The sequence below is a fragment of the Carex rostrata genome, chromosome 6, assembly GCF_964058835.1.
Source record: "Carex rostrata chromosome 6, lpCarRost1.2, whole genome shotgun sequence".
In the NCBI taxonomy this organism is placed as follows: Eukaryota; Viridiplantae; Streptophyta; class Magnoliopsida; order Poales; family Cyperaceae; genus Carex; species Carex rostrata.
Genome location: NC_135923.1, coordinates 2,266,656 through 2,281,396, shown reverse-complemented (window position 1 = coordinate 2,281,396; position 14,741 = coordinate 2,266,656). Strand labels below are relative to the sequence as shown.

General features: G+C 35.9%; 1 protein-coding gene across 2 annotated transcripts; it reads left to right on the top strand.

The window, feature by feature from the left end:
- Positions 1-2,650: 2,650 nt before the first annotated feature.
- Positions 2,651-13,518, top strand: LOC144555350 (putative chromatin-remodeling complex ATPase chain). Of its 2 annotated transcripts, none has more exons than XR_013512035.1 (25): positions 2,651-3,033; positions 3,315-3,446; positions 3,772-3,878; positions 4,001-4,110; positions 4,348-4,445; positions 4,811-4,990; positions 5,317-5,538; positions 5,913-6,047; positions 6,640-6,922; positions 7,208-7,281; positions 7,361-7,581; positions 7,946-8,033; positions 8,657-8,750; positions 8,881-9,069; positions 9,167-9,198; positions 9,508-9,584; positions 9,687-9,776; positions 9,915-9,984; positions 10,141-10,192; positions 10,312-10,370; positions 10,458-10,623; positions 10,694-10,885; positions 11,548-11,760; positions 12,492-12,599; positions 13,317-13,518. XR_013512035.1 is itself a non-coding variant. In XM_078303646.1 (25 exons), exons 1-25 carry the CDS (start codon positions 2,782-2,784, stop codon positions 13,335-13,337), a joined length of 3,252 nt encoding a protein of 1,083 aa, XP_078159772.1. In that variant the 5' UTR covers positions 2,651-2,781; the 3' UTR covers positions 13,338-13,518. The 2 variants fall into 2 exon arrangements, 1 of the variants encoding a protein (XP_078159772.1); XM_078303646.1 differs by having other exon boundaries at positions 10,707-10,885.
- Positions 13,519-14,741: the final 1,223 nt, after the last annotated feature.

Genomic DNA, 14,741 nt, shown 5'->3' with positions numbered 1-14,741 from the left:
AAATTCAGGATGTTTTAGTTTATTTTTTTTATTATGATATAAATAAAAATTTCGGCGACTTTAGATCTGCTGAAGTAACTCAAATTTGAGTTTACATCTGGACCATCAAATATGAATTAATTCGATATGAAGTAAAATGCACGATTGTCCATTTAATATCTGTCAAACAGTTTGGACAGTTTGAATTCAAATTCAATATCTGAGGTATCTAAGGTGATACAAATTCCTCCGGTCCCCGCCTAATTAAGGGCCTATTCGGTGCGCTACTGTGCGCGTGAGAAAAAAAAAATTCACTCAGACTGAATTTTTTTTTTCCCACGAGCACAGTAAAAATCAGTTCAATTACCATTCCCATTCCCCATCCCATTTAAATGCCGAACACGCCTTAAATGCCGAACACGCCCTAAAGTACCACAAGTCACAACGGTATAAAGTACGTACTAAGAGCATCTACAATGGTAATTGTTTTAGGATTGCTAATCTGATATGTTAATTGCTGAGATGTACCACTGTTTTTATATTAGCAAATTTGCTTTAAAAACAATTGTTGTTTAATGACACACTGTCTAATTAATTGGCTCAAAATATTTCTCAGTGGTCTCTCTCCAATAAAAAAAAAAGGGTGCGTTGATGTGGACATATGAGGCAATTTAATTTAACTGCACCAATGCAGCAGATAAATTGCTAACGTATACCAATTGCACCAATGCAACAGATGAATTTCTTAGTGCTCTCTCTTTCCAATTGCTGGATTGAAGATACTCTAATAACGTACACTTGTGACAGAAAATAAGAGAGGAACGCACTCATATACACTGTATATGTTCCACGTCTACCCAAGTAATTTTACCCTCCTTTCGAGCCTCACTCAGAATCTCCAGTTTTTCCATAATTTTTTATTTCTAGAAATCATTATTAAGTAATATAGAGAAATAGATGAAGTACTTTAAATTTTTTATGGACTGGAAGGACTAGAACCAATAACTTAGGGTCATGTTTGGTTGTGGAGTAAGAGGTGGAGTAAACTCCTTACTCCACGCTTAAGGAGTCAAACGAGGAGTAACATAGGCGGTTTAAGATGGAGTAAGATTTGAGCTAAGCCGGAGTAACTTACACCACCTAGAAATGTGGTTTAGCTTACTCCACCAAACATGATTAACTTACTCCGGTTTAACTTTACTCCACAACCAAATATGACCTAGATGACTGGATCCAAAGTTTGAAACCGGACCAATGATCCAGATCCAAAGAATTTTTTTTCGTCGGTACACACAAACTACACAGACTGATCCATTTTACCTTCTCGCATAAAATTTGAAAAAAAAAAAATTGAACCATGTTTAATAATTCGGATGAAAAGTCTACTCCGTAAAAATATATAAAAAAAGAAAAAAAAAACTTTGGATCCAAGAAGAGGAAGGAAACGAAGAAGTTTTTTTTAAGTGGGTTCGTCATTGAAAGAGAAAGAAAATATCGAATTCAGAGAAGAGGTGGGGAGGGGAGGAGAGAGAAAAATGATAGGCAACAATAAAAAATGAATTTAATTTTGACCTGAAGACATTGATCTAGATACAAAATAAGCGTAGAACGGATTTTTTTGTTGTTAATTTTTTCATCATATTATGATTTTGTGTGTTTCTATAAGAAACAAAATAACTTTTTTTTTTTTTAAAATCTGAGTTATTAATTCGGTTTCAAACTCTAAAATAAAAAATTCTGCAGTTCCTCTACTCCGTTTGAGTCTTTACTTCTTTACTCTTTTCTCCCTCGTCGGATTCCTGTCAAAGCAAATCGGACGGTACAGATCCAAACTCAAAATTTGAGAGTTACTCCAGAGGATCCGGACTCCTCGTGATTGCGTCTCACACTCGAGTTCTGATCACCTCAGGTACCTGACTCAAGCAAATTACAAGCGAGTGGTCTAAATTAGTTTGTTTTAACTAGCACGAATCTCAAAACAGAATCCCTATAGTTTCCATCTATGTTGCATGGATACGGGTACGGGTATCGTGTCGGACACGACACGGATACGACGATACGGCAATTTAAAAAAATCTAGAATATGACACGTTTATTATATATATTATTTTTTAGTAATTTATATATTGTATTTAAATAATTTTAACTTAACTTAAATTTATTCTGAAAATTATGACTTTATGATATAAGTATATTAAATATTATACTTACTAGAACATAACACACATGATAGTTTGATCTGATGTAGTGGTTAAAGGTTTTGACTCCCATTTGAGAGGTTCAAGGTTCGAATCCCACCGCCAGCACAAAGAAAGAGTTATTTTCTTCGGTCCACAGGCACGGGCGGGTGTCCACGGGCTCGGTCCATAGGCGCGGGAGCGGCTCGCAGTAGATAGGTGCGTATCCAGTTGTGTCCCATTCGGGCCGTATCAGCAAGGGTCAACCAGGTGTCGGAGACCGTATCAGACGGGTAGGGATACGCCAGCTGACATATCTGATATGTATCGTACGCGTGTCGGATACGTGTCGGACACGGATACAATGGCTTCCTAGGAGTGTCAGGGTAACATACGTTTCCATAGACACCGATTGACTTTGGCTCGGCTGAGATTAATCTGGGCCGTCCGTTTGTGATTTGCTTGAGTCAGGTACCTGAGAGGATATTGATTTTCTCATACTCTCCAGTTCTCTACTCAGCTTCAGTCTTTACTCTTTGATCACTTTTTTTTTCTCCCTCGTCGCAAATTAGACCCGCATTTGATAAAACCCTAGATTTTCATATAGTTTTTTCAGAAATTCGCCATGGCGAAAAGGAAAGGAACCCCAGTCTCGGCTTCTTTTTCTGAGGGTGAAGAGGAATATACCCCCTCAAACTCTGACACGGACGAGGAAGGAGAGGGAGGAAATATTGGTGCTGAAGGAGAAGACGAGGAAGAAATTGAGGCGGTTGCTCGAAATGCGAGCATCGATGAGGTGGAAAACGATGAAGAGTCGACCGACAGTGATGGCGACCGAATGAAAATAGATGATGAATACGACGATGATGATTCCGAGGTGACAGCTTTAGAAATTGAAAATTTAGCAGATAATCAAACTAGCCATTTCTCTGCCTGTTTAATCTCTTACTTCACTTTGGTTTAATTATCTGCTAGTTTGACAAACCATTGAAATAATGTGGATTTTACCTTTGTATATCTTGATCAAGGTTGTAGAGAAATGGCTCTTGAATTCATAGTTTATTCTATTAACTTAGGTTTTGTTCCATTAAAAGAATAGAGAGATTGTTGATTCATCAAAAAAATTTAGATGCATGTTATAAACTTGTGATATTACAGGGTGAAGATCCTTTCCCAAGTGGTGTGGTGGGAAAGCGTGAAAAAGCAAGGTTACGAGAACTGCAAAGACAGAAAAAGCAAAAAATCGAAAAGATATTGGATTCTCAAAATGCTTTAATTGATGCAGATATGGTAGGACATTAACTTATTCCAGCAATTTGTTTCAGTTCTCTGTACATTTCTGTATTAAACTAACTGCATGTTCTTCACTAGGTAGCTGTATTATAAATAAAGTACCTTTGTGTCGAGAACTTTCCCCACCAGCTGATAAGCATCAATTGGTTTTGTTAAAATTCCTTGTTTTTGACAATATAACCACCTTGGATTATTGTAAGTATCAAAATATTAGAGATTTTCTCAAGAGAAACTCTTTTAGCTTAATTCTATTCCTGACAGATGCTATTTTACGTGTCTAATGCATGAATTAATAGAAATGGCCAATGTCTTTTTCAACTAGAATAACAAAGGAAAAGGTCGGTTGAAGTACCTACTCGAGCAGACCGAGATATTTGCACACTTTGCCAAAGGTGCACAATCTGCATCTGAAAAGAAGCCTAGAGGAAGGTATCTTATTAGCTTTGATTCATTAATTCTCTGCTCAGTAATGTTGCAATTCGGTTGTTTACATATTTACATTTTGCTTTCTGATGGATATTCTCAATGTTTAAACTGATTTAAATTTGTAGGGGTCGACATGCTTCGAAATTGACTGAAGAAGAAGAAGATGAGGAGTACCTTAAGGAGGAGGAGGATGAGTTTTCTGCTGCTGGTACTCGATTAGTCACACAGCCATCTTGTAAGTTCATCGTAATTATCTTTTATCTTTTTTCTTTTTCTTTTTTTGTGAACATTGAAGTGGTCTACCTCCAAGAATCAAGTTAATAATTAGTGAAATAACCAATTTTTTTTCATATTATAATTTAGTTTTGAATGCTGTACCTGGAACTGGAACTCAAATAAAATTTAGAATCATATTGACCTTTGAGTAAGAATGTTTGTTTAGCTTTTTGCTACATCTTTTGTCTATGTGCAGGTATTCAGGGGAAAATGAGGGACTATCAACTTGCGGGTCTAAATTGGCTTATCCGGTTGTATGAGAACGGAATAAATGGGATTTTAGCTGATGAAATGGTAATGATAGAAAACTACTTGTTCTCATTTATAGGCAGCACTTGTTGAAGGTATTTAGTAGCAAAAATGGTTTATTGGTCCACTCCTAAAAATTTCATCAACTTTAGACTATTGGGAGTGAAGATGAATTAAACAAGAAATTTGTGTCCACCCTACATTGATACTAATTTTGTATTGGTGGTGCAGCAATGGTTTATTTCACTTCAAAAAGAAAAGTAGAAAATTCACTAAAAGTTGAATTGGAAAAAAAAAAAAATCTCTTTTCTTTTCATTGTCTTTTCACACACCATTCAAATTTTCTGATAGTTCTCCCAATACTCAAATTCTTTGGGCTTATGAAGAGTTACTTTTGTCTTCTTGGATAGGGTCTCGGGAAAACCTTGCAGACGATCTCTTTGCTTGGTTATTTGCATGAATTCAGAGGTATTATAGGGCCCCACCTGGTTGTGGCACCGAAGTCTACTCTTGGTAACTGGATGAAAGAGATACGACGGTTCTGTCCTGTTCTACGAGCTGTAAAATTTCTTGGAAACCCAGATGAAAGGGTCAGTCAAAAGGCTTGTTCTCTCTTTTTATACAAGATATTGCATGACTAGTTGCTTATCTGACTGTGTTAATTATTTTGTTTGTTATACTTTGTTATTTTATTTATTTGTGTCAATCCATAATTTATCTTGAAACATATTTTTTTTAAGAAAAGAAATGTAAAGTAGACTTCGTTCTTCGATCATGCACTCATAGTCAACACTCTAAGCTTGATGGGCAAACTGGAATTGTAGATGCATATTCTTTGGACAATTTTTTGTCTGCTGTAAAAATTCATTTTCAAATTCAACATAAACATTTATTTTTAATAGTTGACCTTTCGCAGAAACATATACGGGAAGATCTATTAGTTGCGGGGAAGTTTGATGTCTGTGTGACTAGTTTTGAAATGGTCATCAAAGAGAAGAATGCATTGAAGCGTTTTAGCTGGAGATATGTCATTATTGATGAGGCCCATAGGATAAAGAATGAAAATTCTTTACTCTCTAAAACAATGAGACTTTACAAGACCAACTACCGCCTTCTCATTACTGGCACTCCTCTACAGGTTTAAATTTGGGCTTGACTACATCCTTTTTTTTGTCCAATGGACTTGAAAATTATTTGTGCAGACATATGTAGGTACCCTCATTGCAGTTTTGGTACTTGTAGTTTATGATAATTTTATATTGCTATATACTAATAACAACCTTGGTCAAATGTTACTTTATATAAAATTATAATCACGTACCCTTCTAAAGTTGTACATCATATTATCTGTTGGCAGTAGCTATAATTAGTGCCATGCTTATATTATGTCTACTTATGTAGTCAATGTTTGAATGTAACTAAGATGCTCCTCATATTTCTGGCTACATAATGGTAATGGTTTGATTTGTTTTGTAATTCGGGCTAACAAATTACTTGGCAAATTATATGCAGAATAATCTCCACGAGCTGTGGGCTCTTCTCAATTTTCTTCTTCCTGAAATATTCAGCTCGGCTGAAACCTTTGACGAGTGGTTTCAGATATCTGGAGAAAATGACCAACAAGAAGTCATTCAACAGCTTCACAAGGTATTTTATTCTCTTAGACTACAATGTTTTGTTGACGTATTTAACATGTGTTACTAATTAGCTGCAACACTATTTATTCATGATACCAGAGGCTGAACTAGAAAAGTTAGATAGGGGTTGGCTAATATTTAAAATGCATAATGCATGGCCGGGACTTGAACCCAAGTTTCCACAATAACATATTGGAATTCTAACCACTAGGCTAGAAGCACACATGCATTTATGAGGGGGGACTGAACTTTATAAAAGCTTTTAAGAAAAATTAAAATTAAATTAAATTTCAATATACATGATTAAAATTTTTGAAATCATGGGGGTGGCTAAGCACCCCTTGGGCTATACGTAGATTCGCCCCTGCATAATACGGACTTGAAATGCAACAGTGGAGCAATAACTGTTAGAGGATACTGGCCTTACGTGAGCTTAGGCCTAGGGAGGGGTTTTGCAAGTTACTGTAGTGCCTTTCTGGCTGTACTATTTAGGCTATAATCCAATTGTAATTTGCACCAAAATTGTAAACTTTTACATTTCACCCACTGACCTTCAAAAAAACGCGTTACTAATTGCTTTTTTTCTTTGATTCTTGGAAAAGGTTCTTCGTCCTTTTCTTCTTCGAAGGCTCAAATCAGATGTTGAAAAGGGTCTACCCCCGAAGAAGGAGACGATTCTCAAAGTTGGCATGTCACAGATGCAAAAGCACTACTATAAAGCTTTGCTTCAGAAGGATCTAGAAGTAATAAATGCTGGGGGAGAAAGGAAACGGCTACTAAACATAGCAATGCAGTTGCGCAAATGCTGTAACCATCCATATCTCTTCCAGGGTGCCGAGCCAGGTCCACCGTATACAACTGGAGATCATCTCATCACAAATGCCGGTACTTATAGTTTTCTCATTTGTTTGTTCCATTACTGACATGTCCTCTACTGTGGGCCCCAATAATTCTTCATAAAATCTTAGAGAACTCTTTTGAAAAGAACTGAGGATAGTACTGTGGTAGGTAAATCAATGGAGTTCTAAGTTGTAAAGAGCGCATTTGATTGTTGTTTTATTCTGCTGTACTTGCTTTCTGTGATGGGATGATAGTATGTGTAAACTTAGGAACTGCATGTGCTGCTTATGTTCCTTAATAATATCTTATCAATAAATTTGTTCTTTGCAGGAAAAATGGTCCTTCTTGATAAATTACTTCCCAAATTGAAGGAGCGAGATTCCAGAGTCCTCATATTTTCTCAGGTCATATTCTACTTATCACATGCTTTTCAATTCATTTCCAAATCTGACCTTTTGCATTTCTTTTAATTTATTAATATAGATGACTAGACTCCTGGACATATTAGAGGACTACTTGATGTTTCGTGGCTATCGTTACTGTCGCATTGATGGCAACACAGGTGGGGAAGAACGTGATGCTTATATTGAATCCTTCAACCGGCCAGACAGCGACAAGTTTGTGTTTCTACTGTCAACTCGAGCAGGTGGTCTCGGGATTAACCTTGCCACTGCAGATGTGGTTATTCTCTATGACAGTGATTGGTATGTTCTTATAGTTTAAAATTAAAGCTTACTTCTATGAACCATTCATTTACCATTTTTGGCACATGGACTGATGGAAGTGCCAAATAAGGAATATAAAAGAACTGTGTATGAAAAATTGTGAAGCACACAAATGTAAAAGAAAGTTTCCATAGCTTACTCATGGTATTGTGTGGTACCAACTGTTAGTGCAAGTAGTGAGTAATTACTGATTATCATCTTCTTGGTTTATCAGTCTCGACTTAGGAAATATTTATATACTTATCTCAGATAAATCTATGCTTCTTGGGCACTCTGTAGGAATCCTCTTACCAAGTTTTAATCTACTTAATTGAGATATATATGCTTCTTGGCCACTGTATAGGAATCCACAAGTTGATTTGCAAGCGCAAGACAGGGCTCACAGGATTGGTCAGAAAAAGGAAGTGCAAGTTTTCCGTTTTTGTACAGAGGTATATTTTCTTTGTTTGTTATTTAAAACTTTTTCTAGGGTAGCTTTTACCTACTGAATTATTAATTAAACAAGCATGAACAACAGTTACTGTTGAGCAGGTTGGGGCTGTTCGGCAACAAAGGATTAAGCCTCCTTAAGGCTTAATCCGCTTCCTTTAGCTTCCTTAGCTGCTTAATCCTACCGAACACCGGTTCCTTAGCGTGGATTAAGAACACCTCCTTTAGCTTCATTTTGCCTGGATCTTAATCCTTTGCCCGGACTTTAAGGCACCCATACCCCTTCCTTTAGCTTCCTTAGCTTTTACCCATGGATTAAGACAACCGAACATCGGTTCCTTAGCTCTACTTAAGCTCTTAATCCTTCATTCTTAATCCTTTGTTGCCGAACGACCCCATTAGAACTATTCCTAGCTTGCCAATTATTATCATGCCTAGTTAAACAGGCACCTTTGGAAACTTGGCATGATCGTATTCGAGCAAACATTTAGAACATTATACTTCTGAATATATTTTCTTGTTTGTGATTGCTTCTGTCCTCTGAATATTCAATTGAAAAACTATTTAATGATGCACACCCACTCTTGCTCTCTCTGTCTCAAGTAATGCAAATTCTGAAATACAGTATACCATTGAAGAAAAAGTTATTGAAAGGGCATACAAGAAACTTGCACTTGATGCTCTGGTTATCCAACAAGGACGGTTAGCAGAACAGAAAGGTATGCGATCTGTTGGCCCTTAGAATTATCTATCTGATACGACTATACTTGCTCTTTTTTTAGAATAAATTCTCTTTCTCATTACTTAATTTTATTTTGATTAATGCCCCCCCTCCCAACCCCCCATCAGCTGTCAACAAGGATGAACTGTTACAAATGGTGAGGTTTGGTGCTGAAATGGTGTTCAGCTCCAAGGACAGCACAATAACTGATGAGGACATTGATCGAATAATAGCCAAAGGAGAGGAGACAACGGCCGAGCTCGATGCGAAAATGAAGAAATTTACGGAGGATGCCATCAAGTTTAAGATGGATGACAGTATGCTAACCCATTTTTTTTCTCTCCCTCTGTTGTCTTGTTGATTCTGATCATGTTTTTTATTTTGGCTTAACCCTTTCATCTTTGTTTTGTGCAGCTGCTGAGTTGTATGACTTTGACGATGACAAGGTACATTTTACTTCATTGACTCTATATTGAGCTAAAGTTGGCTGAGTTGGTTATCTCAGTCAAGGGATTAACATACCAACAGTTCTAACCTGATCAAAGTGATTAGTCAACTTACATACACTGGGCGTGACAAGTATGGTGTTGGAATTAGATTGGTAATTTTTGGAATTCAACTGTCCCTTCATTACGGGCAACAGTCGTCTCAAATCTTATTGTAGCTCTGCACTTGATGAAATTACTGCTTTTGTGTTATCTATATTTCATTTTTATGTTGTCTTGAATTCTTGTGCTTAATTTCCATTTGTGAAGGATGATAATAAAACTGACTTCAAGAAGCTTGTTGCTGATAATTGGATTGAACCACCGAAGAGGGAAAGAAAACGCAAGTAAGAATCATGAAGTAAATAGTATGTGTAACTTCACTAAAGTACATGAGATTACAAACATTTTGTTGAAGTTTGACATACTTTTCCTTATCTCTCCTTCAGTTACTCAGACGTGGATTATTACAAGCAAGCATTGCGTCAAGGCGGTCCTTCTAGACAAAGAGAGCCTCGGATCCCTCGCATGCCTCAGCTGTAAGTGCTTTAAAATGTGTTTTGGTGTTTGCTTGTTTCTTCTTCTTTTTCTTTTTTACAGGTGTGTGGGGTGGGAGGGGAAGGGGGGGTGGATGTGGTGTATTATCAGACTTGAACATGTTATTGTATATATTTCAGGCATGATTTTCAGTTCTTTGACATGAAGAGGTTAAACCAATTATATGAGAAAGAAGTGCGTTATCAGATAGTATGTTCCTACTACACCTATTTTCACTTTTGAGTATTGTCACTAAAGTAATTGTTCATTTTCTTTTCTTAGCAAATCCTCCTCTTCATATAGGAGGTTTTCCTTTTACGGTTTCTAAGCTCCTAGCTTATTTTATTTTTTGCAATGAAACTACAGATTCATCAGATGAATGAAAGGAAAGATCTCATTGGTGATGGTGATGATGAAGGTAGTAGTTTGATTTTATGTTATAAATTTTTTTAGGTTGAATTTTATGGTTTCTTTTTCTTTTTCTTCATTGAGAACGAAAGCAGTTTCTAATCATTTCCTGTAACTTCCTCTCGCGAGACTTTGGCGAACCATTGAGTGCCCAAGAACAAGAGGAGAAGGAGCGTTTGCTACAAGAGGTAATCTAAAGTCTGTAAGAAGCATTTTAAAAATAAATAAGTAAGATGCACCAGTCCAATTAAGATTTTGTTTCCTGCAAACATTAGGGCTTCTCAACATGGACAAAGAGGGATTTCAATACATTTGTTCGAGCCTGTGAAAAGTATGGGAGAAATGACATAAAAAATATAGCTTCTGAAATGGAGGGGAAGGCAGAGGAGGAGGTATACAGATACGCCAAGGTCTTCAAAGAAAGATACAAAGAATTAAATGGTACATGCATTGTTGCTTCATTTTGTGTTCTTCTAATTTTAATGAGCTCTAAAAATGATATCTTATTTAGTTTGCTTTTACAGATTATGATCGAATAATTAAAAATATTGAGAAAGGCGAAGCAAGGATTTCTCGTAAAGAGGAGATAATGCAAGCAATAGCAAAAAAAATGTCTCGTTATCAGAACCCGTGGCATGAGCTTAAAATACAATATGGCCAGAACAAAGGGAAACTATACAATGAAGAATGCGATCGCTTTATGGTGTGTTTTATTTAAAAACCATAAATGCTCTTTTCTACAAAAAATGTTCTAAAAGGCGTCAGTATATAGTAAGATCCTGATGTCAGTACCACCCTTTGATATATACTAGTTATGGTACTAAAACTGGTATCTGCCACTTTATTCCACAACTAGCACATTTCTTTTTTGTTTTCTGTTTGATAATATGGAGGATAAGCAAGCAATAGGTTGAATTGCAGTAAGACCTTATTTCAGTATCGTTTGTGGTTCATAAAAGTTAATAGTACATACAACTGTTATGCACTAGTTAATGCCTGAACCAGTGCAAGTTCATTAAACTCCACACACACAGGCGCGTTGTCTGTTTGATGATTTTTTTAGCTTTTACTCATCAGATGAGAGATATCATTCATACCTCCCCCAGCACATTGGAAATGTCTGTATTTCCATTCAACAGAAGAGAACAAATTTAGTTTAGATACTGAAGAAAATTAGTATGCAAGGGATGAGCATATTTGAGAGCAGTGCATGCATGATATTTCTCCTTTTGGAGGGTACTGTAAATTTTATCACAGCATATGTGAATTCTTCTCCGTACCAATAGAGACCCTCATATCCATTGCATATGTTCAACTCTCGCTATCCAAAATTAATTTCGAGTGTCTGTGACTTACCATTTCCAGTTATGCATGGTCAATGAAATCGGTTATGGCAATTGGGACGAGCTGAAGGAGGAGTTCCGTAACAACCACTTGTTTCGTTTTGACTGGTTCGTGCAGTCACGCACAGCCCATGAGCTGGGCAAGCGCTGCGACACTCTCATTCGTCTGGTTGAGAAGGAGAATCAGGAGTATGACGAGCGTGACCGTTTCTCCAAGGACAAGAATGTCACTAAGGTTCTTTTTATTTTTGTCTTCTCCAAGGACAATAATTTATGATTAATTACCGGCATGTTTTGTCATTTCTTTTCATAACAAAAATGGGGCACAGATAAACAGTTCCGTTTGTCTAAGAAGGCAGGTCATGACATCTAGGAACATTGCATTTCAAATATACCAATTATTATTTAATTGAACAACTAATATTAATAGTCTCAGGTTCGATGTCACTGTATATTAACAACATCGAATTAATGATGATTGATGATGTCAATTTGTCAAGTTCTAAGATGTGGCTATTTAATCTTCTTTGTAAGCGTCCTACAACCCTGATATTCATACTGTATAATTAGTTTGTTAATACATATCTTCTCACATTGTTAAAGTGAGCTCCTGTCGACCTTAAGCCTTTGTTTTCGATTATGAATGCTTGAAAACACATTATTCCACAATTAACTTTTGCGGGCTAGCGTTGGCTCAAACTTTTATATTTTCCCGCAAACAATAAATGTGTGGTAATGCTGGTGAAGAATATGTCATATTAAATATATGATGCCATTTAATCATCGAAGCAGCACTGTATATCTTTCTATAACAACATTTTTTTGCTTCATGTTGCATTTGAATACTCAGCTGTCATATCTTTATGCTTTTTTGATTTTAACATCTTATATTTTGTCTTTAAATCTTTCCCTCTCCTTAAATCTCAATTTGTTGGATTTTTTTTTTTTTTTTCTATCTTGGCTTAGAATTTGACCCCACCTAGAAGGTCAATAACCAGATCGCCTGCTCTGGATACTCCAAATTCGGGTTCCTTCAGAAGAAGAAGACCTGTTTTGGATGATTACCCAACAACAGTATGTTAAAGTTATCATTCTCTTCCATCATATACCTATCATTTTATTTATTTTTTTGTTTTGTTGTCACCATCATTTTTTTTTTTTGGGGGGGGGTTTACCTAGTTTTGTTATAATCTGTCAACATTTTATGTTGGCACCTGTTTTGCGCTGAGTTGATTAAAACACTTATTTTAGTGGAGTTTATGATCATCACCTTGAGAAAGACTTTCGCTGGTAGTAGTGTTTTACCGTGCATTTGCTACCACGCAAGTGGGCAGGGGTGGATCTATGTATAGCTCAAAGGGTGCTCAGCCACCCCCGTGATTTCAAAAAAATTTAATCATGTATATTGAAACTTGATTGAATATTTATTTTTCTTAATGTTTTTATATAGTTCGGCCCCCTCATAAATTATCACACGTGTGCGTGTAGACTACTGGTTAGAATTCTAATTTGTTATCGTGGAGACATGAGTTCGAGCGCCATGCATTATGCATAACCTATCTATTTTTTTTTTAATTCCGCCCCTGCAAGTGGGGTTCTTACTCAACCTATATGTGGTGAGCATACACCTCTGTAAGTTGTGTTCCGATAATTCGCATGAAAGTGGAACATAAGCAACTGAATTTGCGGACTTTTGATTTTGTCTTTCTCGTTTGTTGTTTATGTATAATGTACATTTGTTACTTAACAGCATCTGCACAAGTTGATATCAGTACTGTATATTTATTTCAGGCTAGAAAGCGGCAACTGTAAAAGGTCCACTTGAGTTCTGCTTTAGATCCAAACTCCTAAAGATGCGGTGAGATCTATTGGAATGTTAATTTATTGTCAATTAAGCCATGGGCTTTATGCATCTCTTTTAATCTGTGGTAGTTTAGTGAATATTGACCTTAGGAGAGTAGGAGACTATAACAAGAAAATGTATTTTCATGAAGTAGTGCTTAATGATGTCATCTGCGTGCTTGGTCTTGTGGGCCAGCATGATCAGTTTAGTCTGAAAGCTTGGATCCAAACTCAGATGTGCGACCCCACCAAGGTAACTAGATTGTGCTTTGCAAAGTGTGGATCGATTTGCGTTATGGATTCATATTTCTATTTGTTAAGTTCAAATAGTCGACCTGAATTTTTTTCATTTTTTAGAATTTCTTTACTATTTTTTTATATGAATAGAAAATTGCCACTTTCAAATGGTTCAAAAATCTTTAGATTGATCTTCTACCTATCTAAAAAATAGTAAAGAAACTAAAAAAGGTAAAATTTGATCTTCAAGTACATTTTAATATGGAAATCATAGTGAACGGTTCAGATTGATTGTTTGAACCTTGTAAACAGAGATATTGATCCATCGCACGGACCGTTCTGCACTTTGCAAAGTAGCGTAGACTTATTGTATGTAAATGATGGAAATTCGGTCTCTACTTTGTTTCAAAATGCTGATTAAATGAAACGGGTCCATTCCACCTTTTCTTACAAACAATCTGAAGCGTAATGTTTGGATTGTATGTAGAGAAAATGCATAATATAAATAGAGATGCTTAAGTGCTTGGTTTAATAAAGTCATCTCATATTATAAGAATGTCCGGAGAGGTTCTAGAAAAATGCATAATATAAATAGAGGGACGGGGCTAGAACTTTAAAATATAACTGGACAAGTCAAATATATAAAAAAATTATGTTGTGAATGGGAATCAATTTAAAAATGCTCACAAATTTTTATTATAAACTGTATGAAAAATTACATATAAATATAAAAAAAAAAAAAATATATTTGAGTCAATTGATCCGTCTTATTCCCTCCGCCCCTAGATACATGTCTATTGATAGCATTGATGAATGTTTGTCTATTTCAGTTAAAGACGACCTTTTGACAATTATAATGTAATTTTGATCAAATTGACATGTATTGACAATCATCAATGGCAATTATGATTTTTCAAATTTATTTTTCGAATCTTTTAAAACACGCCTATTGCTTAATGTATATTTAATTATTACATTAATACACCCTTAAATATCACTTAGTGCAATGACATGAGTTCTATGAGATGTTCCATGCTATTGTATCAAATAGGTGAGTGACGAACTCAATTTGTTAAAATCAATTTACTTCACGTGTGATCGTGCAGAGCTTCTAAATTATCAAACTCATTTCATACA

What these genes read in the sequence shown, in the direction of transcription:
- LOC144555350 (XM_078303646.1), top strand. Translation starts at nt 2,782, where the DNA reads ATGGCGAAAAGGAAAGGAACCCCAGTCTCGGCTTCTTTTTCTGAGGGT. An exon ending in TTGGAAACCCAGATGAAAGG is followed by an intron (nt 4,991 to 5,316) that starts GTCAGTCAAAAG and finishes GACCTTTCGCAG; the next exon opens with AAACATATACGGGAAGATCT. An exon ending in TCATCTCATCACAAATGCCG is followed by an intron (nt 6,923 to 7,207) that starts GTACTTATAGTT and finishes TGTTCTTTGCAG; the next exon opens with GAAAAATGGTCCTTCTTGAT.